The sequence below is a fragment of the Dermacentor albipictus genome, chromosome 3, assembly GCF_038994185.2.
Source record: "Dermacentor albipictus isolate Rhodes 1998 colony chromosome 3, USDA_Dalb.pri_finalv2, whole genome shotgun sequence".
Taxonomy (NCBI): domain Eukaryota; kingdom Metazoa; phylum Arthropoda; class Arachnida; order Ixodida; family Ixodidae; genus Dermacentor; species Dermacentor albipictus.
In genome coordinates this window covers 63,830,653-63,856,200 of record NC_091823.1, presented here as the reverse complement: position 1 = coordinate 63,856,200, position 25,548 = coordinate 63,830,653, and the positions used below count along the sequence as shown (strand labels likewise).

Genomic DNA, 25,548 nt, shown 5'->3' with positions numbered 1-25,548 from the left:
AACAACAACAACATATAAGACAAAGTAGCGCAAACTGTGGCTTCGACTGTGACTGCGAATTGTGATGAACTGTGCGAATGGGACTTTCGATTTCAGTCTGTTTTTAAGTGGCGAGTGTTGTAAGCTGTCTTTAGCGCGTTCACACCACCTGACTATCAAGTCTGACTCTTTTTTTTTGTTCTTGTGACCATTATTTTGTTCAATGCCGTCTTGTTCGTTCAATTTTGGCACGTGTTCATTATATCCGGAAAGTTGTAGCTGGTGTCGCTTAAAGGCGCCAGCATCTTATAAATATTTTGTATTAAGAAGGCAAGCTACCGCATCTCAGGAGGGAAATTTCGATTGTAAGGTGTCAATTCACGCTTTATACGGCATACATCAGGTCTGCTAAAAATTATGTCGCCAAATATACATTTATCCTTTCGCTGTGTTTCATACTACAATTAAATCATACTGATGCGTTGAACTTTTAAGCCGTTTCAGCTGGTATAGGGAGGCAGAGTACCCGCCGTGGTTGCTCAGTGGCTATGGTGTTGGGCTGCTGAGCACGAGGTCGCGGGATCGAATCCCGGCCACGGCGGCCGCATTTCGATGGGGGCGAAATGCGAAAACACCCGTGAGCTTAGATTTAGGTGCACGTTAAAGAACCCCAGGTGGTCAAAATTTCCGGAGTCCTCCACTACGGCGTGCCTCATAATCAGAAAGTGGTTTTGGCACGTAAAACCCTAAATATTATTATTATTAGGGAGGCAGAGTGGAGCGCAAAGGTGAGAGCAGTATCCGAAAATATTTCTACGTGATGCACAAAGGACAGGATATCAAACTTTGTAACTGCCACTCGCGCACTGCCGCCCTGCCATCCGGGAGTGAATGAAAAAAAGAAAAGATGGCCAGTTTGTTCTTTATCGCTTGCATGCGTGGCGGCTGCAAGCTACACTTGACTGCTGAGAAAAAAAAAAAGAAAACAGCATCGCGAGACGACGTACCCCGATAACGCAGACTCAAAAAGTATTCAAAAGCGGCGCTGGTATGCTTTACCTGCTCGAGATGTTTTTGTTATAGCAAAGTTTTTGTCGTGTTTTCATCAATCCTACACACACAGAAAAACAACATGTGGGCCAGCAAGTTTCAGCACGTGAACACGCACCAAAAGGCATTGACTTCCAACTGACGTTAATGTTTATGCAGAGAACGGCATGGAACAAAAGCCAAAGCACTTACAGAAAAAAACTGCAATTCACGCACACGACTGTTGCTATTTTGCTTTTGTTGAGCGAACTCTGTGCATGCACGTAAAATACCGTTCATCTTTCGATGAACGTCAATTAGAAGTCAGCGCTCGTTGTGTGCACTTGTGTGTCCCAACACTGCGGGGTTTTTTGTGATTCTATACGTGCGTGGGCACGCGTACCATCTTTTCGAAAGTCTAAACAGCTATACCGACTTCACATCTCCTCTAAAAAAGTATATGTACATAGAACTATTAAATATCGGAAAACAATCCCACTTTTGGGAGGATATTATGATAGTAAAATGTGTAAGAGAGAAATGAAGAAATAGAGTAGGCCAAGGACAGCATGTGTGAAGAGCGCAAACTAGAACGTAACGTCTTGCCGGAGCGCGGGACCTTCGAGCGAAGGTTACGCGAGATCGGAAAGCGATATATTGGAGCCCTGCATGACAAGTTGTTATGCAACCGTGCCTTCGAGCCAAGTGGTTATTCGGTGCGTTGTCCTGAAAGGTGAGTGGGTCTTGGCCATGCAGCTTGCTTGATTTGTCAGTGTATACTGTTTCATTTCAATGAACTCCACAGGCGTTCCCGTTACTGCAAGCGCGCTTTCATTCGCGATCTGAATACTTCGTGATCGTGGTGCGTTACACAACTGCGTAATTACAGGATACTGTAATTTTGTGATATGGTCGTGCTACGTGGAGTGGCGCATTGCAGGAAAAATAGCGCTCCATATATCTATCTGTTCGTGGTGTCACACTTTGGCGAGTACGAACCGATTTCACAAGTTTCGTAACGACACCCCTGCCGCGTAGCATGCCGGTAGTAGTAGCATGACTTTCAAGTGGCTCCAACTAAAAAAAGTAAGTTTGTTTTCTCGACGTTTCGGAACCAACTCGGCTCCTTCTTCATGGGGGAGTGAGGACGGAGAGGTCGAGGGGGCACTCTTAAGTTTTCTTGGAGCCACTTGAAAGTCATAATTAGCTCAATCAGAAAGGCAAGTTGGTCAAAATGTTTAGCTTCCTGTCGGTAGTAGTACGGTATTTAGGGGGCTCATCAGTAACTATGGTAAGAATGACAATGTGTTTCCGTATTTGTGCCGTGGAAAAACCTCTTAGCCCTCGAGACCAAAGTGAAGGTAGGTGAGAACTTGAAAAGATTCAATAACAGGAGTGTGTATATAAGAAAAAGCACTTGTACCTCTCTTTTCCTCCCCTCCCCGACTTGAGTGCCACTTAAAACTCGCTGGAAAAAATATGTTCTCATCACCATTCTCTTCAATGTTTCATCAAACCTAAACACAACGGAAATGTGGAGAGGACTATTACATTATGGCGTCGGTGGGGCTGCTGCGCATGGGCTCTGGACTGGGTGCAATCGATCCGTTGAATGTCACTCACAGAAATTGGGAGCGCTTTTGGCTGAGTAAAAAATTAAGCAATTTCCCGTTTTTATGAGCGAATTTATAATCGAAGCAATCGGGGCAGTTTAAATTTACGCTACGGGAAAGAGAAGGCCACCTTTGTAGCCGCCGCAAAAAAGTTCAGGCATCAACCGGTGGCCTTCGACAGTTTCGAGCTTCCAGCCTTGCTTGGTTAATTTCGCTGTCTAAGATACTTAACTGATATCTCCTCGAACAGCACTGTGCTTGTTACTGCGGCGGCGTTAGCCTTGGTGATGCTGATTTTTGTGACGAATAGTGATATGGCGGTTGATATTCAAATTAACGCAATTATACAGAACTCGTGCTTTCTGTGTCGAGCGCACGGAGTTTTAGAGCAGCGGAATGTCTGACGCGCAGCGAAGGCAGTGTAGAGTGTTATGGACAGCTACGTGATACATGAACTACAAAGTTGTGATCTTGCGGTGACATGTGGGTACAAGTTGACCCGGTGCTATATGGACGAACAGTGCAGCCTGTGATATTCGTTTAACACCTAGATAGTTAAAAGATTTGCCGCACCACTACACTTGCGCAGCCATCTTGAACCGCACGGAGGCCCGCCAATGCTTGCTTTCCAGCGGGCCGTTCGCGATAGCTGTCAATGCTTCTGGGCGTTTTCTCAGACTCATTATTTTTAATTGCTTGGTAAAGTATATGTTCGCCAGCAAAGTGGAGTATTCGTTGAAGTCCCGAATTGTATAGCTTTACTACACTCACGATAAATAACTTTCAACTTGCTTTGGCTAGTGAGGGCCTAGCTACAGAAGATATAACCTTGTCGAACGTGTAACCACAATGTTCATTGAGCTAAATTTAGAATAGAGGCGATGTAATACCACATAACATAGGGGAAAGATGACAAAAGTAGTAGCGTTGGTGACATCTTGTAACGTTGTGTTTGGCTGACGCTGACTTATTGCTTTAACTGATGACAGTCCATTCACCAGCTGGCGTAGGTGTGTAGGTACATTAGCGGCTAGAAAAATGAAAGCACATTGGTATTCGCGAGTGCAAGAGAAACTTTCGTCAGCATCAACAGCAGCCTGTTTTATGTCCACTGCAGGATGAAGGCCTCTGCGATCTGCGATCTGCAATTACCCTTGTCCTGCGCCAACTGATTCCAGCTAGCGCCTGTGAATTTCTTAATTTCATCACCCCAACTAGTCTTCTGCCATCCTGGACTGACCTTCCTATCTCTTGGCACTCATTCTGTAGCATTAATGGTCCACCGCTTACCTAACCTACGCATTACATGACCTGCTCAGCTCCATTTCTTTCTATTAATGTCAATTAGAATATCGGCTATACCCGTTTGCTCTCTGATCCAAACCGCTCTCTTTCTGTCTCTTAACGTTATGCCTAGCAATCTTAGTTCCATTGCTCTTTGCGTGGTCCTTAATTTGTTTTCGAGCTTCTTTGTCAGTCTCCAAGTTTCTGCCCCATATGTCAGCACCGGTAGAATGCGCTGATTGTGCACGTTTCTTTTTAACGATAATGGTAAGCTTCCACCCAGGCCCTGACAGTGTCTGCCGAATGCGCCCCAACCCATTTTTATTCTTCTGTAAATTTTCTTCTCATGACCATGATCAGGGTAATTGACCTAGATAAACGTACTCCTTCACAGACTCTAGAGGCTGTCTGGCGATATTGAACTCTTGTTCCATTGCCCAACTTTTGATCATTATCTTTGTCTTTTGCATATTAATCTTTGACCCCAATCTTATACTCTCTCTGTTAAGGTCCTCAAACAGTTATTGTAACTCGTTCTCAGAGTTGCTTAACAGGACAATGTCATCTGCGAATCGAAGGTTGCTGAGATATTCGCCTTGATCTTTACTACTGAGCCTTCCTATTTTAATAGCTTGAATACTTCTGCCAAGCGCGCAGTGAATAGCATTGGAGAGATTGTGTCTTCTTCTCTGGCCCTTTTATTTATAGGTATATTTCTGCTTTTCTTGTGGAGAATAAAGGTAGCTGTGGAATCTCTGTAGATACTTTTCAAGATATTTACGTAAGCTTCCTGTACTCCTTGATTACATAATGCCTCTATGACTGCTGGTATCTCGACTGAATCAAATGCCTTTCCCTAATCTATGAAAGACTTATAGAGATGCTGATTTTACTCTGCCAATTTCTCGATTACCTGATTGATGACATGGATGCAATCCGTTGCAGATTATCTCTTCCTGAAACCTGCCTGTTCCCTTGGTTGACTAAAGTCCAGTGTTATCATCATTCTATTTGAGATGATCTTGGCGAATATTTTGTACAATATTGGAATATATATATATTATATAAGTTTGCTGGCCGACGACTGCTGCACCATTGGGATATGACGTCACTTCCCGCATCTACCAACCTTCTTTACTGATTTCGGCTACGTTTAATGATTACTGCTCCACTTGAGCTAGAGGAACGCTATGTTGCATCGCGAAAAAGAAAAGGACGTCAAAAATTACTCTGTTGCTCTTTGATCTAAGTGCCAATTGAAAGCAGCCTAACTCGGTATCGCTTTAAACAAACCATATTTTTAGGAGTAGGTACACCGACCCAGTGAGGCCTAAAGCTAGCGTATTCTGAGGGGGCATATTGTCCATGGCACGTCGGGTGTTTTGGCATCCGTCTGTCGCTGCGTCTTCATTTCCTGGTCATTGATCTCTGATTACTTTCCTGTGATGATCTATGGCTGCGTGAGTTGCGGCTAAATTCTGGCGCGCCTAAATTGGCCGTTTACGTCTGCAGTCGTTAAATGACAGACAACGTTTGTGTCTAAGACGATGCGACGTGTTCTCGAGGTTGTCTTAAAATATCGTTATCAGTTTTATAGCGTGTAAGCACATAAAAAACAAACAAACAAACAAACAAATAAAGCAAATGGCGCATGCTACAGGAGGCAGCACTGATGTCAGCTGTGTGAACGAAGCCGACGATGCAAAGCGAAGCACTGAAGCAAAAGAAGGAAGAAGCAACAGCTGTCGCTACCAAAATGAACAGGAAAAGGAATCGTTACATCGGGGAACAGCTGTAGGTAAGAGACGGGAGGGAATGGATCAATGAAGAATATGTAAGAACTGATATATTTTGGTTTTGGATTTCGTGCATTTGTGGCCTCACTCGGGCTGAGCACACGCGGGCTGACTCAGAAAGCTCGTACATGACCCGACTCGCAGGCTGCGTTTGGGCCACTCAACTCGCTTGTCTCGATCATTGGGCTGCTCTGGAACGTACTGTTGTATCAGGCATGTGGGGTACACAAACAGCGATATCTCGGACCGCTGGTGTTGGGCAGATTGTTAAAATGTCGCTGTGAATATTTACAGTATATAATGTTGCGCAAACTACCATGATATGTACTATGGGTGGTACTATGCATAAGCGAGTGATGCCATTGCTTCGTACTTTGGGCGAAGCTCTATACTTTTCGTTTTTAATAGGCTCCAGATTGCTAAATATATACAAGGGGGTCATTGCCTGCCCCTTTGCACGTAACACGGGCACAGCTGCGAGCGTCCATAAAAAATACCACACATCGCAGATAAAAAGGTTAATGAACCAGTGAATGTTGGGTTCGTAATGACAGCCTGGTATAAATGGCTTTCCCGGCTAAATTACATGGTCATTCGAGCTGCAACTCCACAGAGAAGTTGAGCTGCACAATTGTGTCCTTTATATTTTGTGCATGTATTCAGCAGTTCACTGTTTAGCCTAGGAAAAAGAAAACACACACACCTTAAAGCATCACATCCGTAGTGGAGATAACGGGATGCCCAGCGGTCTCGCTCAAGTGCTCGATGGGGCCAACTTTCTTTTAGTTGACAATATTTACATCACTCGCACGACGACGTTACAGACGACGAGTACGTCTGATTTTAAAGTGAACGAAACGGGCGGGGGGGGGGGAGGGGAGGGTCAAGTACTGCATCTAAACGAGAAAATAAAGCACGTGCAAGAATGCCAGCATTCCGTGAAATATTGGCGCTAGCAAGAAAGGCTGTTTGGTTTACAAGACTACTTTGTATGGGCCCAACATTCCTGCAAAACCTACCACAGAACGGAGATCGTTATAGAACATGCCTATGCCGGTAAATGTTTTGGGCATAAACGCGGCAGAGCCGGGTCGTCATGTCAAGCTGCCTCATTCCGTAGAATTAACTGCTCCAAAGGAATAATATATGCTGATAACCTGCAGTGGAAGTTGGCGCATATATTGAACAATTATTCGAAAGTGAGTGCATATAATGTTGAAAGCTGTAGTTAAAAGAACTGAAACCGTGTGACTTATGACGCAAACTTTGCCGTGCAATCGGCAACCTCAAAAACACACATCTATGTCGAGAGACCCACTCGATTTGTCAATCCCTCTCGTGGGTATGTGCAATGTTTAAAAAAATTAAGATTAACAGTTAACGAGAGGAGACGCAGATGATTAAAAATCAATAAGCATGGAGTCATTACACGTAAGAATCACTGAGCGCTGTAAGCGATGGATGGAGCGATACAGATTGATTGATGACCTGCCGCTGGGATAATACTAGAATTTATTTATGATGTCTCAGAATTTCAGATTCAAACGCGCAATCTTTTCCGTATACTTGCGGCACGTACGCATGCATTATACGTTTATGTATATTGCCAGGTGGTAGTGACGGTCAAGAACACAGTAGCAAAACTGTGAATAACGAAATTAACTCTTTAATGGGCGAACCTGTGCCCACAAAAGCAAGGTACTGTAAAGCACAACGACAGCGGCGAACACATTTCGGTTATCGTCGGAAATCTGATCTGCTGGTCAAGCGCGTCGGCTTTTATACACGAGTTATCGAAGTTTCCGGAGTAATGATTGGTGCCCGCGTGTCTTCACCGGGCAACATTTGTTGGCGGGTGTAAAGCGGTCACCGGTGAAAGATAAACAAGTACATGTGTCACTATATACAGAGGACAACTTGAAGTGAATATTGTGCTGATGTTGCCTATCGCTGTTTTTCTACGCACATTCTGTTGAAATTCATGCTATATGAAACTGTCCCTGTTGACTGAGTGATGAGCGTATGTGAATGGGTGCTGATACTCTGTCAATCATTCGTGCCTTTGTTATGAGCTTCCTAAAAAAAAGATAAATGTCCGTTCTTTCCCTTCTTCTTGTCCTTGTCTGAATAAACAATGAGTCTCTTCGTTTTCATCCAGAAGGCTGCCCCGAGCGCGTGACAGCACGCTTTTCTTTTTCGATATGTGTTTGGCGAGCACGCGACCACAATACATATGTGCAGCACATACCACCTTCGCAACGCAGGGAACTCGGGGAAGGCCATGACGAACACTGACTCTGTGGCGTCGCGAAAGGGAGCAGCATCGCCGCCCGGCCTCGGACATGTCGCCAAAGTCGAACTCGGCGAGACGGCCGAGGTCAAGGTTCGCTGCCTGTCGCGTTTGAGAGAGCTCATCGCCGGTGAGTAGCCTCGAACCCATTTCACACCTGAAATGTTTCTCTTGAGTTGCCTTTAGAATGCCCGCTCAGTCTCGCCATATTCTCGGGTACATTAAAAGACATCGAAGTCCCTCGGCGTTGGCCACCGCTTATGGGGCACTGGTGACAGCCTCCTCAAATCAACAGAGCTCCTTTACTGGCCATTACTTTTTGTATTACGCCTAAGCAGAGCACCTATGCATCGCTGTCATGGGGAAGAAGACCTTATGGCAATTCCTTGACTTTGGCAGCCCCTTGTATTGTGCGCTATGGAAACGAAGCTGCAAAATTTATTTCCATTGTGTTTCTAAGGCTTCTTTTGCGCAGCATGCGCAAAGCGTGACAGCTTCGGCAGAACACAGCGAAAATACATGATATTCTAGATGTTTCAAGATGCGAATATCCCGGAAGGTCTCTCTGTCAGAAGGACCCACGCCACCACGCAGGGAACTCGAGCTCTAGTAAGGGTACATACTTTATAAGCAAATTGGGTATGATGAGCATGCGCCCAGATCCCTTGCCTAATGATTGTGGAAGGCTGTAGGGTCTTGTGTCTCTTGTGAAAATGCAGTAACAGTACGAGCAGCCTTACTGCATTGTTTATGCTAATTTCTGTATTTTGATGCTGCTGAATAGGCTGGTTACTGTTCGTTTTCTTTTTGTTATTTGTTTCTCTCGCTCACCTCACATGTGTTGCTCTCCTGGGGAACAGTGGTTTTATTCCTTAGCTGGAATTTCTGCAAAGCTATGTAGATTCTCGATACCAAATTGTGACGATTGCCAAAGAAGCCGTGATAATACACATGAATGACTTCTGTCTGAGGTAAATAATGTTCCGTAGAAAATAAGAGGGCTATTCTTTCTCAAGTACTTACTAGAACGGTTAAGGAATAGGAAACCCGAAGTTAGGGGACACAAATAACCTGGCGTACAAGAGTACGTGACCAATAAAACAATTAAAGAATTTGGGTTCTGCGTGCGCACGTTGCCAGTGACGTTATGTTGAGGTACGCTAAGCCCGCGTAAGTACCGCGTTTCTAAAGCTTTTTTTTTTTCATTTCGTGCAGGGGACAAGCCACTACTTTGTCCAACGGACGACAAATTTTTGGTCAAGTTTCTGCGGGCCCGCAAGTACAGCGAGGAAGCGGCTTTCAAGAATATCCAGAAGTACTTCCGCGTTAAGCAAACGTCGGGAGACTTCTTCAAGAACCTCTCTCCGTACACGGTGCCTCTCGGCGCAGTGTTGCCCGACCATAGGCTCATGATGGTGTCCAAGAGGAAGGACCCCGAGGGAAGAAGAGTGGCCGTTATAAAGCTTGGTGAGACGTTTCTTCCTCCCCAAACTCGCTTGCAGAAGGCCCAGGGGCCGGGATAAATAATTCTATTGCAATAGTCCTTTTCGCGTTTGGTCAGTGATCTGGGCAGCGCTACGCGTACGTTATGATCAGCATCAGCAGTTCGTGAGCGGTGGGTGGTAAGAAAGAAACAGAAACGAGTGAAACGAACCACTGTACGTCATTACTGCGGCCCTGACCTGTATAATATGTAACGATACATTTCACTGGATGGCCTCCAAGTATTTTAATCCACTTAGATATGCGTATGGTCCTGCGCAGCGGGTCATTTTATTAATGACACAAGAGAAAAAAGAAAAGAAAAGCGAACGAATGGACATAGTAGGTCCGATAATCAGCGATGAAGAGACATAGCAAGAACGGCGAGTTGTTTTTAGCGTTCAACGCTTATTCGCTGCATACAAGCAGTATGTCTGCCTTTCAAATGAGGTTGTAGAGAGAGAGAGAGAGAGAGAGAGAGAGAGAGAGAGATAGGTAGGGAGGTTAACCAGAAGATAGATATCCAGTTTTCTACCCTGCATTGGGAAAGGGGTAAGGGAAGACAAAGATCTTAAGAGGGACACACATGAAAAGAGTGAGAGAGGGGAACGATTATAAGCACGCACGCACGCACGCACACACACACGCACACACACAGTGTGACGGTTGCGCATTGTGCCCACAGAACATATCGAAGCGCTACTCGTTGGCGCACCGGGGCCTGAATGCGCTGTTGCGTTATTGAGTTCAAGTGAGCCCGAGTGATTTCTATTGGGCGCGTGACATTCTAATTGCGCAAGCATAAGTTCTTTTTCTATCGTCGCTTTAACTCTCCTCCCCTCCAATCAGATGCCCTTCCCGTTAACCCATTTAAATTTTTTCACGTTGTATTTCCTCTCTGTCGCATATCTTATCGGAACAGGGCCTTGCTATCAGAAGTGAAATGTTAGAAAACCCATCTGTTGAGCACATATTTTGGTGCCCCGTTATTTCCAGGTTCATGGAACACCGGCGTGTGCTCGGTAACCGACCTCATGAGGTCAGCGCTGGTGATGGCAGAGTGGGCACTGCTGGACGAAGAGACGCAGGTTCGGGGAGTCGTGTGTGTTTTCGACCTCAAGAATCTGCGCATAATGCACATGGCCCATTTCACGCCGGGATTCGTCAAGAAGACGGCTCACATTATGCAGGTATACAGAAGGCGAGTGCCACGCGCAATCGCAGAAAACCGAATGGAAACGCTTTTAGCAACAGCGCTTTGTTCGAACCTGTAGGAAACCGTTCGAGCCTTGTAAGAAAGTTATCAGACGCTGTTGATGGTGCGACTGTCGTACGACAATCTGACGCTTCTCAGAAGCACATGTCGTGCCTTTATCTTTGACAGTTTGGATGATACGATTAGCTCACATGCTGGTTTGCGCGAACAGTCTGCAGCAGCCGCATATACTCCTGCACGTGTACGTACTCGGTATCTCCATTAGACGAGAAGCTGTTGAATAAAGTGCACCTCATTAACTGGACAACTTTGTTTCTTGACAATCAGATATACCACGACATGAGAATAGATCAGGTGTGCCAAGAAATATGCAAACGTCACAATGCTCCCGATCCCAGTGTTCATTTGCGCCCCTATTATTGTCCCACTTACTACGAAACTAGCGTTGACGTTTTTCTGCGTCACGCACGTTACACTGTTCGCACGACGTGCATGTAAATGTGCCCCATTGCATTTAAAGTGCCTCGTTTTACACATATTAGTAAATGACTAGTGAACAATGGTGTTTGACTAAGTCGCCATGAAAGGAATTATTCCGTACCGAGAATCGGTGCCCAAGAGTGAATTGGGAACTTCAAGCTTCCTTGTTATTTTCATTACAGGATTGTTACCCGGTACGCATTAAAGCAATCTACGTGATCAATAATCCCCCTGCATACGAAATTGTCTTCGCTGCTGTCAAACCTTTCCTGAAGTCGAAGCTTCTACAACGGGTGAGTTGAACGTTCGATGTAGCATAATTTTTGTTTTGCGCAACCACTTTTTTTTTTCGTAGCACGTGTGCACCAATCTCTATGTTACACGGAGATATAGGTCCATACATATACCACGTAACCTTGCCCATAACTCAGGCATGCACGTTCCTGGTGAAGAAAACTCGTTTGAAGAAAAGAAGGATAGTCAGACTTCAGTGATTCTTCTGGCTTCAAATTAATTCATTTACTGCGAGAGCAGCAGGATTTCACAGGGTTTCACAAAATACTTCTATGCGATGCAGACAACGTCATCAACCTTCGGCACAGTATTGCCTGTTGTGGGCTCCGAAATACATGCTCAGACGCCGCAACTCTCACAGTCTGTGCAGGCGTGACAGAAAACACGGCACGACAGGAAGTGGGGTGGAGACGGAGCAAGCGCTATATACTCTCAATTGTTTTTTTTTCCAAAACATCGTCAGAAAATATATACAGGGTGTTTCAGCGGGCACTTTTACAAATTAAAAAAAAAGATTGCCTGCCGCAGGTGGCACAATTCTAGTCCATTAGCTGGTCTACTCAAAGAGGGCGAACATTACTTGCGCAAAATATCGATATTGCATAATCGACTAATCAACAAAAACGCACTTATTCGCTTTTTAACTAATTACCACGTGGCACATATTGCAATTTACATATTCTAGCGAGTAAGAATGCAAGGTATATCCACTTGAAAAGAATTGTGTGGATGACGCCATTTACGATATATGCGTCATCAAATTTGTGGCAAAAGTGCCCTGTCGTTCCACTTAATAAATAATGCTCCGCCTCTACGAGTGGACCTGCTCATGGACTATAATTGCGTTATCTGCCACAAGCAATAAAAAAAAATATTGTAAGTGCTCGTTGAAACACCCGGCATACAAGATACACGCATGTGCAGATACGTTAATGTTAACAGAAAAAAAAAGTAATGACCCGGAAGTGGCATACCAAATAGCGAAACTTTTCAATTTGCAGTTTTTAATAATGTATATTTTTGGGCAAATCGCGCGCGCGAACTGTACGCGCTGTCCAAGGCAAAAAAAAAATGTTCCTCATAAAATGTGGGATATTTTTTGTATTATTTGTTTCTGACATGGTCACCGACCGATAACGCTCAAGAACCAAGCGGACGCCATTATGAAGTGCCGCTCTTATTGCTAAAGACAAGGTGGAGTTAGTCAAGCCTAAATTTTCAAGGCGTGTCAGCACTCTGGCACATCACTAGCTAGCGTCGTCTGCTTTTCCACCTACTTTTGCCCGCGCGTCAAGACATACTAGGGATTCGATATATTTGATTACCATCGAAATACTGTAAACGAGCATTTAGGCAGTACGCAGTGAAATCTAAACAGCGGCGCTCCACTACGGTTTGTTTCATTTTATGGCACTGAAACCTTACGATTGCGCTGACTTTATAATATACTTCCCTAGAACATGACTTCATAAACGAAAAGTGGGGAATCTCCCTATTGTACCTGCAATGCGTGCAATAATATCAGGTAAACGTGGGACCTGGCACCACGCAGTGCAATGTTTTGATGCCTTCTTAGCGCTCTGCATTCTTTGCACATTCGGGTTTCATCGTGCCTGACCAATTACCATTGCTGATCCGTCCCGTACTCACCTAACGTCAGATTTTACCGTGAATGCCACATTCCAGTAAATGCCTGATTTAGTCACCCTGCTGCTGGATCACAGTACTACGTACATCGCAGCGACTACTTAATTTCTTCATAACGTCCTCGACCGGCTTCCGTAATATGTTCTTCGAGCGCTTGACGACAAAAATTAATGGAATGGGGCGTACAGAGCATGCGGCCAACCGCGCATGGCGTGCTGTACACAAGCATTGAACTTGCATTGAACTTGCATTGAACTTGCATTGAACTTGCATTGAACTTGCATTGAACTTGCATTGAACAGTGCATTGAACAGTGCAGAGACGGTCAGCACAACTTACAGTGCTGCAGTTCATCGTTAGAGATAGGGCAGAGCGCGCAGTCAAGGTGTGTTGTGTAAAGCAACCACGCAAAAAAAAACCATCGCAAGCTATTTGTGCGTCGATGGGCGTGGACATGCATGCACACTGATAACTATGGCATACGATTCGAGTAGCGATCCACTTTTTAAGCGTAGTTCTGACGGCCTGCGATGCTACAACTCCTTCCGCTAGATCTCGCGGCGCATGGTGCACTAAAACAGGCCCGTGCACTGCCAGCAAAGTAGAAGATTTACGGGGTTTTAAAAAGTCGAGCCGGGGTGGTGCACCAACTGCTTTCAAGCAGGCTTCCTGTTGCGAGCACGCGTGCAGCGCGGCGTTCCACAGGTGACGTCACATGCTATAGAGCACACCACTCAAGCTTCTCGGAGATGATACTCGAATGGAGACATACTGCTAAGTATGTGATGATTTAAACTAGGCGAAAGTTGAAATAATAACGTGAACTGATTTCTCCAGGAAAGAGCAGGCACGCGGGTGATACGTGCACCAGGTAGTGAATGAACCGGGCACAAATACAAACCGGGCACTTAAACTCGGGAATGCTGCGCTTGTGGTATACGCTGGCAGATCTTCTCAGTCACTGTGAATCTATTAATTTAGGTTTGTTTTCTTGTGCTTCGAGCAAATTGCGCTTGAAACCTGCAAGCGCGAGAGCATAATTTATTGGTATAGATACTTCCTGTATAGTGATTATATTTGCCATCTCGTTACTGTAATGATGTGACCTTTAGTTATTTGTTTATTTTGATTTAATGTATAATTATGTCTCTGCTGCTGTAAACCCTGGTAATGGGGGCAGCGGGCTCGTCAAGCTGCCGAATGGCACCTTTCATTCGCTATTCCTGCCTGCTTGTGAATTAAACAAAATAAAGTGATTAATTAATTAATTCATTCATTTAGAGAGCTATCGATGCTTTATGTTGCAAGTGGCTTGGGTCAGTGACAAAATTTGTCCATATATTAAGTGTACCGTTTCTTTTCTACACTGATGGAGCAGAACTATTTTTCAGAGACTTGAATTTTGTTCGCACGTGTCACCTGGTGCATTATCGATGAGTGGAAATCAAACCATATAATGTCTAAGATGTCGTGCCGGCAATACGGATGTTTATGTTATGGTTAGAAGCAAGACAGGCTTCCAAGTGGATCATAAACAAATTATTTTTAGAAAAACAAATATCGTCTGATTTTATTTCAGATCTACTTTATGGGCGGAGACCTGCAAAAGCTTCACGGTGTACTTCCAGCTGACGTGATACCCGTGGAATATGGTGGCACGCACGAAGACTTCGACTACTACAGGCTAGAAAAGGACGTGAAGAGCTCTAACAGCTACTTCGAGCACATCAGCCGATTCGGTTATCGCACAGAAAGCCTGAAGTAGCCATTGAACTAAGTCAGAAGCAATACGAGTTGTTTGTTATGAAGGCATCACGTTCCTTGTGGTCAAAGCTCTTTAAAATGAGTTTGCTTAGCTTAATATCTCTAGTAGCGTAAGTGACATTAGCTCGCGTTATACGGGGTGATAATTTTTAAGTTTTCCGGAATCTTCAAATCTTGCCTGTCACAGATGACACAATTCTAGTATTTGCATTGCATTATTCCGAGAGGCGGACATTAATTGCGCGAGAAATCGAAACACATATTCAACTAATTAGAAAAATTCACTAATCAACTTCTTAAATTACTTTACGGACGTGTTACTATTTACTAATTCTGGCGGGTGAGTTTGCAAGGCGTATTCACTCGGAATGAATTTACAGAATGACACCAGTTTAGAGATACGTCCCATCAAACTCGCCATAGAAATGCACCGTTGTTCCACTTACATTTTTAACAAAACGGTCTTTTGTGCATTGAAATGCGAAAGTAACTGGAACGCCCACGTATTTCGTCTGACACTTCGAAGCTGGTGTCAACCTGGTGATTCATTTCGGCTGAATAATTTTAGCAACCTGACCGGCTACAATTCATAAATTGCGATATGTTCGGTGAAGTAGATAAGTACGTAGTTAGTGAATTTTCGTTAATGAGTTGAACGTGTGTTTCCATTTCTCCTGCTAGTAATGTGCGCCTCTTCGCACAATCCAGCTCAAGGATAAGAATTATGTTACCTACCGCAGGCCATTTTTGAAAATAGCCGGAATATTAAAAATCGTCACCTCGCACGTGGATTGCAATAGAGCGACCATTTTTTGTGCAATGCGCAATGAAGGCTTGTCCTTGCTGTGTCCTTTTCATTTGCTTATTTGCCAATGCTTTCCTATGCAAAACCAAAATGAAATATTTCAATTTTCTTCCTTTATAGGCTTTGTGCATACCTGCGAAAAATGGTAGTGCTACTTGTTGCGCCGACTGCAGTAGCCAACTTTCTGTCTATGCCGACTGTAACTGTAGTGTTCTATAGACATAATAATACATCACAGTATTTGTTACGTTTTGCGCCAGGCGTGTCGAAAGGAGCAGACAAGTTCCGGGTGAACGACGTTTATTAACCCATGCTTATGGGTTGAGGCTCGGCAAGAAAGAGAGGGCCGCTAGCAAGGGGCACTCTGCTTTTAACACTTAGTGGCGCATACGCACTTCGCAGAGTGCTCTTATCAGCATGAGCGCCAGCCGACACATCAGTATTCATACGTGGTTGTAAGGCATTGGCATATATATCCCCCACAGCAGGGGCGTAGCCGGGGGGGGGGAAGGTGGGGCTTATGGGGCTTAGGCCATCCCCCCTCTTCCCCCCCGGTAATATTTTCGTGCTGTCCCGCACCACCGATCCAAACAGCCCTCGGCGCCGGAAATCATTCTGAATTTTGTCTAAGATGTCTTTTTCCTGCTCGAAAAGACATTTCAGCGCGAACAGTGTGAACTCGGGCTGGATTTTGTGGCAATGGCCATGCACCTGGAGTCACATAACGCAAGGAGGCCCATCCGAGCACAAAGCTTCAAGGGCGCTTTGATGGCGAGCGGGCTCGTCGCGGCCTCTCGTGAAGGCCTCGGAATCTACAGAGCGCATGAATTTCAATTCCGAAATTTTATGGGTATCAAGTTCTCATAAACGTTTGATGCGAAAGGTACATTGAAATTTCCAAAGTCGTGCTTTAGATCTTTAATTCCAGAACTTTGTGCGTTTAATGTTGTCATAAACATTTGACGTCAAAGGCGCGTTGACTTTTCTAAAGTCTTACATCGGAACATACAACGAGACAACCGAAATGACGACACTATCAGAGATGTTCACAAAGCACGCGGCGAGGTCCCATGAAACGAAGCGTTGTGGTGATTCATTTGTGGCATCATGTCACAGAAAAGAATGTGAATTTTTTTTTCTCACCTGCGCCAGAGCATCCAAGTCAGACACTAAAGCCAGCAAAGGTCTCTACGTTTCTATTTTTTTGTACTTTGAATTTTATTCGCGAAAAAACATTGAGCCTCTTCAATTTTCTTGGTCTCGCTACCCGCGGGCTGCAGAGCAAGCTAGAGCGCATGCGTTTTTCTTGTGTTGCCCCGACCACCGCGCGGCGCATTTCGGTGAGCGTTCGTTTTTGTCTGGCCGAGTGGATTTCGGCCTGACAGAGTTTTGAATGCTTTCTGGCTAGCAGACGAGAAAAAGAAACAATGGTCGCTCGCCGCCATCACTGTGGGGACTCGACGGATTGCAACCCGTTCGCTTGAGCGCAACCTCTCCGGAAAGTCTTGTAGGGGGGGGCTTGGGATTCTGTGATCTGTGACTGCGCAACATATTTATTTGCCCTGTTTGACGCATTATATGCAGCAACCTTTTCTTAGATACGCATATTTATTGGAGACCTTTACGTATACTTAGATATCTTGTTGCGATGTTCTGTGTATACGTGCAGTGAACTTTGTTACCAGTGACACTTTTTTTTGCCCTTTATCAAGCTGTATCTTCGCATTTGTATATTCCATTGTGTCTTCGCATTTCTAATATACGAGAGCGAGTCAAATGGAAGTTAGCCAACACACTCCGCGCAATAATGATTCGGTCCATTATCTGCGAGGCACGCGCGTAGCACACAGGCATCTCTGATTTACAAAAGTGACACGGTGGTGTGAGGATAAAGGTTCTTTAATGCTCTCATACACTGGGATGAACATGGTTGCGTGACATAATGGACGCTGCAAAAGTTGAACAGCGTGGTGTCGTGAGGTTTTTGACAGCTGAAGGTGTTTCCCAAAAAGAAATTAGTCACCGTATGGCTGCCGTGTATGGTGAACATTGCATTTCACAGGCCACTGTGAAGCGTTGGAGCAAACGGTTCAACGAAGGACGTGAAAGTTGCAAAGGCGATCCACGACCGGGTCAAAGCCATCGTGCAATCACGCCCGACACAATTGCAGAGGTACATGAGCTGATTAGACAAGAACGGAGGATAAGATCCGATGAGCTGGAAGAGTGCGTGAACATCAGTCACGGTTCGGTTCACGCCGTAAATCATGAACATCTCGGTTATCGGCTCTTTTGTGCGCAATGGATGCACAAGATTTTGAACCACCACCAGAAGACGGAGAGGTTCGGCGCTACCTTGACTCATCTGATCCAGTATCACAATGAGGGTGACGACTTCTTGTCTGCAATTGTGACCGGGGACGAATCGTGGTACCACTACTACAAGCCTGACACATGACGGAAAAGCTTAAAGCAGAAGCATTCGGACTCACCACCACCAAAGAATGCAAAGGCCGTCATTTTCTCCGGAAAGGTGCTGTTGACTTCTTTTTTTAGATCGTCAGGGGCCATTGCTGATCGAATTTGCTAAAGCTGGAGAGGCTATCAATCGTTTCCGATATTGTGAAATGCTCGATCGGCTGTGTGTCTCAAGAACAAACGACGTGGAAAATTGTCGAATGAAGTCGTCTTGCTCGACGACAATGCCCGTCCACACGTCACTGATGTGTTTAATACAAAAGTGGCAAAGTTCAAGTGGGAAACGCTGCAACATTTGCTATACAGCCCAGACCTCTCACCCTGCGACTTCCACATTTTGGGCAATCGAAAGAACAGCTCAAGGGAAACAGATTCAAATCGGACGATGATGTGAAACTGTCAGTTAAACTTTTACAAGCAGGAACCCAAGGAGTTTTATGAGACGGGAATCACGCGAATGGCTAGTTAGTGGGACAAACGTCTAAACGCACATGGAGACTACTCTTGAATAACGTACCCCGTTTGTCATATATTCGCATTTGCTCACTTTCATTTGACTCGCCCTTGTATATTTCGCAGAACACCTGCTTTTTATGTATGCTCCCTGTTCCGACTATAATTTTGATGCAATTACATTACACAACCGGTGACAGCTGCTCCTGCGCAATACATTGGAACAAAAGAGAGCGTCATTGGGATTTTTCCCTTGCCGTTGCATATGTACAAAAATGTAAACAAGGTTCTTGAATGACAAAGCTTCACTAAAATATTTGTCCTCAACTTGTTCATTTCATGGCCTTTACATTTTTCATATCAGCGGCATGCACTGCTTTGCTGGTTTCGAACTGATACAGTTCTAAAATTCATGTGATATTTTCTTCACTTATTCAATAGACAAAAAACACGGAAGCATTGATATCAGTTTTTAGAATAAAAACAAGAACAGCGCCACACAGGACGAGCGAGTAAACAGGACAGAGCGCTGACTAGCAACCATATGCTTTATTTGCACAAGCGGCATATAAAGACATCATGAATGTGACAAAGAACATAAGAAGGAGGATAACAAGAATAACCATCAGTCAAGAAGATAATCAAGTTCTTTGTTGAGAGCGTCAGGGACGCAGAACTGACGCACGCGTCGCCACTTTTGATTATGCAAAATGCTTCAAAGATTTCCCGTGCACGCTTTTCACTATGTCTGCCAATTACTTCACAATTCTTAAATATCGGGGTGCAACCACCCATGTCACAGATGACTGTGTGGGTTTTAATAATAATATTTGGGCTTTTACGTGCCAAAACCACATTCTGATTATGAGGCACGCCGTAGTGGAGGACTCCGGAAATTTTGACCACCTGGGGTTCTTTAACGTGCACCTAAATCTAAGCACACGGGTGTTTTCGCATTTCGCCCCCATCGAAATGCGGCCGCCATGGCCGGGATACGATCCCGCGACCTCGTGCTCAGCAGCCCAACACCATAGCCACTGAGCAACCACGGCGGGTATGTGTGGGTTTTCTTTTAGTGAAGCGGCATGCTCGCACAGGCGATCATTAATGCACCTCCCCGTTTGCCCGATATAGCAGCGTTTACGATCAAGCGGGATTTCATAGACGACCTGCGTTGTACAGTCAATAAAGCCGCGAACATGATTCTCATAGCAGCTTTTGCGCGCGACAGTATCCTCCCTATAGACTAATTTGCACAACCCGCTCAGTTTATTAAGGGCATTGCACACCACCCTCACTCCTGCCTTGGCCGCAATCTTCATAATGTTGTGGGAAACATGGTGTACATAAGGAATGACGGCAAGCCTAGATCTCGAAGGCGATGACTGCATAGTTTGCTTTCCGGCGTTCTTTAACTATTTTACAAGGCCACCAGCAACACTGCACAACACGCTGGTCGGGTAGCCTGCTGATGTTATTCTGTTGACTTGCGCTGAAAAGCTCTGTTCAACAGAGTGCTCACACGAGCGCTTCAGAGCAGCTCGCAAACATGCCTCAGCGATGCCTCCTCACGCTCTCAACAAAAAAGCTTGATTATCTTCTTGACTGACGGTTATCCTTCTGATCCTCCTTTTTATGTTCTTTGTCACATTCATGATGTCTTTATATGCTGCTTATGCAAATAAAGCATTTTCTGTCCTGTTTGCTCGCTCGTCCTGTGTTTCGCTGTTCCTGTTTTTATTCCAAAGATGAACCAACCAGCCCCATCGAACACACTGATATCAGTTATTTCGGGCAGAAGTTTCGGGACATACGAGTACATTCTTTTATGAAAAAACACATATTTTATTTGTCTTGACAGAGCGTAGCGTTCAAGAATTCGTTTGTAGCATCTGTGGCAATGACACTGCAATAATTATTCGCCTGTTTAATCCCTTAACAAATTGTATAAGGCCAAGCTGCAACGTGAGTCCCCCTCCGAACGAAATTTCTGGCTACGCCACTGCCCCACAAGACTCCATGCGTACCTACCGAGCGGGTCGTGTCACCCGTTACACGTGGGCGGACAGACAGATTTTCGAGGGAAGTAGCCCTATAATGCTTACCTACTAACTATACTAATACATGTTAATACGAGCATGCGGTGGCCGCCCCTAAAGAATGCCAGGGGTTCAAAGCACACATCTAAATTTTCGAGGCTCCAGGGACATTCCTTGTTCGGCAACTCTTATCACTCGGAATTAAATCATGGCGGCACCATTGCGAAGGCATGCACGCCGTACCGCATTGCTGCAAAATGGAGTACACGGCAGGTTCCTAACCAACGGAAGTGTACTGCTCAAGCCAGCGACGCTGAGTTTGAGAATCGGTGGCGAAGCGGTTGTGTTTTCAGTCGACCCTCTGAGCAGCGCTACTGGACGAACCCAAGGCACTAACTATCCTGACATTTTTTCCTGGTTGTTTTATAGAATAAGGAAATATGGCTGGCTGTCTGGTCGTCGCTCTATAGACTCCATTATTTATCTACCGTCATCCACCCGGCTTCCACCCGGCTCTACAGATCGGCATCTATAGCCGGTATCTAGAGCTTGAACTTCTTTTCGACTTCCTGTAAAGGGACGCTCGCCGTAATCACGCTGATCGCTAGGTCACAATGCCCATTAAACTACCATAGATTCAATAAGTACCCGATCAGCAAAGGAAAGAGATAGAAATACATTAAAAGAGGTAAATCGGAACAAGTATTGAAGAGAACGGCTTCTGCAATCGGATAAATACGGGGATACGCGTGGTAAGTATACATGTGGAACGTTTGATGATGCACTGCTGCGCTTGATGTCTGCACTGCTCTACGGGGTAGGAGTCAACCAGCAGGCACGCTGGAAAACCACGTTGAGTGTTGAAATCAAGAATTGGACGGAAACCCATCTCGCCGGGAATATACATGACAACAGTTAAAAGCGGACACGTACAACCACGAAAGTTTGTAAAAGTGAGAGCGGTTTCGGCTCCCGCACGGGAGCCTTGTTCAGAATAGTGAACAAGGCTCCTTTATAAACTTTCTTGGTTGGTGTATGCTTTTAACTGTTCTCATGCTGAGTGTTGCACCGTAAAGCAGGCGCTTTACGGTGCAACCACCTGCAGACACTTCTGAAATCCGTTAGACGCGCTTGCCGCTTTACCCGACAGTGCGAAGGTGAATGAAGCGGCGCAATACGATAACAGCTTTCTGCCGGGAGCCGTTTCGCTTGGCGTCGTGCGTTGCCAAATGCTTGCGATAAGAATAATCATTGTAAAGAGTAGCTCTGCGATACTCGTGTGATTTTCTATGCAGTTTTCCTCCTCCGTGCACAGTGTTGTCCTTATATAACTTCAGAAATGCGGTTATGTAACAACGAAAAGAACAGTTAGTTTTTGCTAAACGGAAGGCGATGCTTTACTTTCTTTTGTCTGCGTTCAAAGCTGCTTATCTTTTCCCTCTTTATGCAACAACATGGCGCAACGACTTTGGATTGTGCCGCAGACGACAAGATCCCGGTCAGCAACCTCCGAGGGCGGAAACACTACGAGGAAGTGCCGCGAGGAGCGTCCAGAAATACCCTCGCGGAAAGCAAAAGCTCGTAGCGGTGGACCGAGTTTCTCGGCAGTGGCATTGTTGTTTTGGCCCAACACGCGGAAGACCGGAAGCTGTGCTGGTCGTTTTACTGAGAGGCTGACTTGTTCAAAGCTGAAAAAATACAAGCATTAGCGGTAATGCGAAAAATGCACTGTACAACACACACCGAAAAGCAATCGTTCTTCGCGGCCACTACTTCCCAGCGTTGTTCGTTCTGGGCTCTAAACTCGCTTGGGTGTTTCCGCTGTTGTCATTGTCTGGTAACACTTAGTGTTCGACCCGGTACATGCCCACTGCAGAAACACAGCTGTTCGTAAGTTGAGTGCATTTACGCATGCAAATGTACATAACGGTAAACATTTCCACATGCGCTTTAGTATAGGCGACGACTTATAGACTTGGTGCGAGCTCCTCCCAGGCCTTCATACTCCGAAATATAGTTGCCGAAAGACGCCGACATTGAAAGAAGTTTGCCTCCACCGTGACGTCACACAAATGAGCGAACGCAATTGGGCTATAGGAATTCCCTTTGAGATATAGTATTTGCCACAGTATTATTCTTAGGTTGTCACCGACTATATAGTTCGTATATGTTAAACGGTCGTGTATTACGCATGTGCTTGCATCAATGCGCGCACTTGATTGACCAGGCCTAACATTCCAAAGAAACAGTGAGATATATTGAACGGCTGCTGGATAAGTTTGACCGCCTGGAGTGGTTTCGCGCTCGCAGATGTAGCGCTAAGGTGATAGGGAGCTACCCGAGGTTCACCCTTGACCTGAGAACGTTTTTTTTTCTTTTTTTTCAAATTTGGCGGATTCATCACAGGTGGGCCTTGAGTCACCTGTGGGGAATGAGTGCCCGGACTGTGGTCGTTTTATATGCAGTCATCTGTTGCGCCAAATCAAAGTCAAGGTGTTATCACCTTGACTTTGATTTCGGCGGCTGTTTTCAGCCGGCACGTATAAGCTGTATCCTGTCGTTCTCACAGGCGCGAAGAAAATGAAATAATAAGCAAACCAGCTTATACTTCAGTCATATTGCCTGCTTCAAACTCTGCGACAGCAGGAAGATGGCACAGGAGACCCCGCCCGAGCTCTCAGGAACGACTTTTCTTTTAATTGCCATATGCATAACGTCGTTCTCGTTCGCCACGATATTGCCTGTAGTCTAAGATGCAAAGCACGTGCGCAGAAGTTGCTATTCTCAGCGTGGTGCGCAACACCCCGCCCACAGTGGCTAGCACCAAAGCTGTGCCACACCGCAGTGGTTAGCGCGTCCAGCTCGCAACTGCGAATTCGCACAGAAGTGCGCTTTTATTGCAGCGATGGGCAAAGTTATGTTGTCTTACTTTCCCTACATCGCGAAAGTGAAACTGAGGATGAATAGCTAGTCTGACGACGACGGCCGCACAAGGGACAGTACAGAAACCCAGTTTCAAGCACCTAACTGTTCTCGCAGTAAAATCTGATGCGTTCCGAGACGAAATGGCCCCTGCAGGCACGCGCACGCACACACACATACACACGCACAGGCACACGCACCTTTGTCCGCGCCACTGCAAGTCAACGATCTCTGCGTCGTTGCTCCCATTGAGCCAAACCCCAAGGAAAAACAAACTAGAACGAGATCGGCCTGAACGGCGGGTGGGGGGGGCAGGGGGGGGCGAAAGAAAAGGAGCGTCAAACTGTCGATGGTAGTGATAAGACCGGCTGCTGTATGGCGAAATCGGTGATACAGCGACATTTCTCTTTTTCCTTGATTATTTTCGCGTCGCACCCGTCGCCCGTGCATCGTATACGTGCATAAGGCGAGGTCACACACACCCACCGCAGCTGGTATTAGTTTAGAACTGGAAGAAAATATTTGCTCGCGACTTGCACAAGACGTCGCATGACTGATGCTTGCCGAGAGGCAAACAGGACGTTTGCCTCTCGGCAAACGAAAGCGGGCGAGGCGAAAATTTCGAAAGCGGGCGAGGCGGCGCGCCTGCACCGCCACGCGTCAAGGGCGTCCCACTTCGCGCGTGCAAACTGTTCATGGCGCAAGAACACGAATGGATACATCTTGACAACTCACGCGAATACCTTTCTATACTCCAATCGAATTGCCCTCGTATGGGAACCTCACTGTGACCGTCAGCGTCGTCGTTATACACTTTGCGCATATAGAGAAGTACAGACGGCATAAAATGCTCTCAGAACACGGATTTCACGAAAACGACACATTTTTGCGGTCGAATTCACGTGGCTCTTTGTTCCTAAGTGCACTTTACCATTGGCTGGCGGTTTTTACTGTAATAACATGTCCAGCATCACAATTGCCTTGTATTCTCTATTACGAACAATTCCAACACAATTAGTGTTTTTTGTGTTTTTTGTTAATACAGGCCGTGACCTGTTACGGCATGCCAATTCTAACTAAATGAATTACTTCGGAGCTTCCACGAACGACTGCGGTCTGCAACTCTGAATTTGAGGCTATATATGTGCCTAGGCTCCGCGGGCATTCAGTTTTCTTTTCTCACAAATACAACGTACTCCAGGCTTTTGATAGCGAATGTACACCCCTGCTACACAGTGATGAAAAAGTTACTTTGGAAGAAAAATCTGACGTAAGCGAATGAAGAAATAAAAGCAGACAAAGGCATAACAGATGACACTATGATGGAGCATGGTTTCAAGTGTTGGGTCAGCGCGAGGCAGTATATCTATACGCTCTTATTAGGCGAGGTGGTAGGCTCGAAAGTGCGTAAATATTGATCATTTTGTGCGCGACTATTTGTATTGGATGGTTAGTTATTGAGAATTTAACATCACAAAGTAACTCTGGACGACGAGAAACACTGTAGCCGGAGGCTCCGAATTATATTCGACCACGTCGGGTTGTTTAACGGGCACATAAATCTTTAAATACGAGCATTCGTGTATTCTGCTTTCATGATTTTGGGAAGTTACCGCAAGCTTTTCGGGTGCACACGTGTGTCTGATCTATATAAGCTTGGCGTTCGTTTCATTAAATCATCAGTTGTCAGTACCACTTCGTGTTTGTACCTTTCTTCAAGTTCCGTGTTCTGCTTGTGGTAACTTCCCAAACTCATGAATAGCCAACTGGCGTATACACCCACACTCTGCTATGTGACATTCTGCCTTCATTACGTACCTGCAACCACGTCGAGGCTTGATACCCGCTGTTAAGAACGGCCAGCTGCAGTGCAAGTTTGCCACGCAGTTTCAACTATGGCGGGAACAGTCCGGGAGCGTCGCCGCCCACTTCTAGCCACAGCGTGACTAAATCGACTTTGTGTCAGGGAACAATACG

General features: G+C 45.5%; 1 protein-coding gene across 1 annotated transcript; it reads left to right on the top strand.

Moving 5' to 3' along the window:
- Nucleotides 1-1,697: 1,697 nt before the first annotated feature.
- On the top strand, nt 1,698-20,315 carry LOC135905238 (alpha-tocopherol transfer protein-like). Its single transcript, XM_070535511.1, has 6 exons — nt 1,698-1,741; nt 7,966-8,121; nt 9,207-9,458; nt 10,470-10,663; nt 11,352-11,462; nt 14,690-20,315. The coding sequence occupies exons 2-6, from the start codon at nt 7,983-7,985 to the stop codon at nt 14,873-14,875; spliced, it is 882 nt and encodes a 293-aa protein (XP_070391612.1). The 5' UTR covers nt 1,698-1,741; nt 7,966-7,982; the 3' UTR covers nt 14,876-20,315.
- The last annotated feature ends 5,233 nt before the right edge of the window (nt 20,316-25,548 follow it).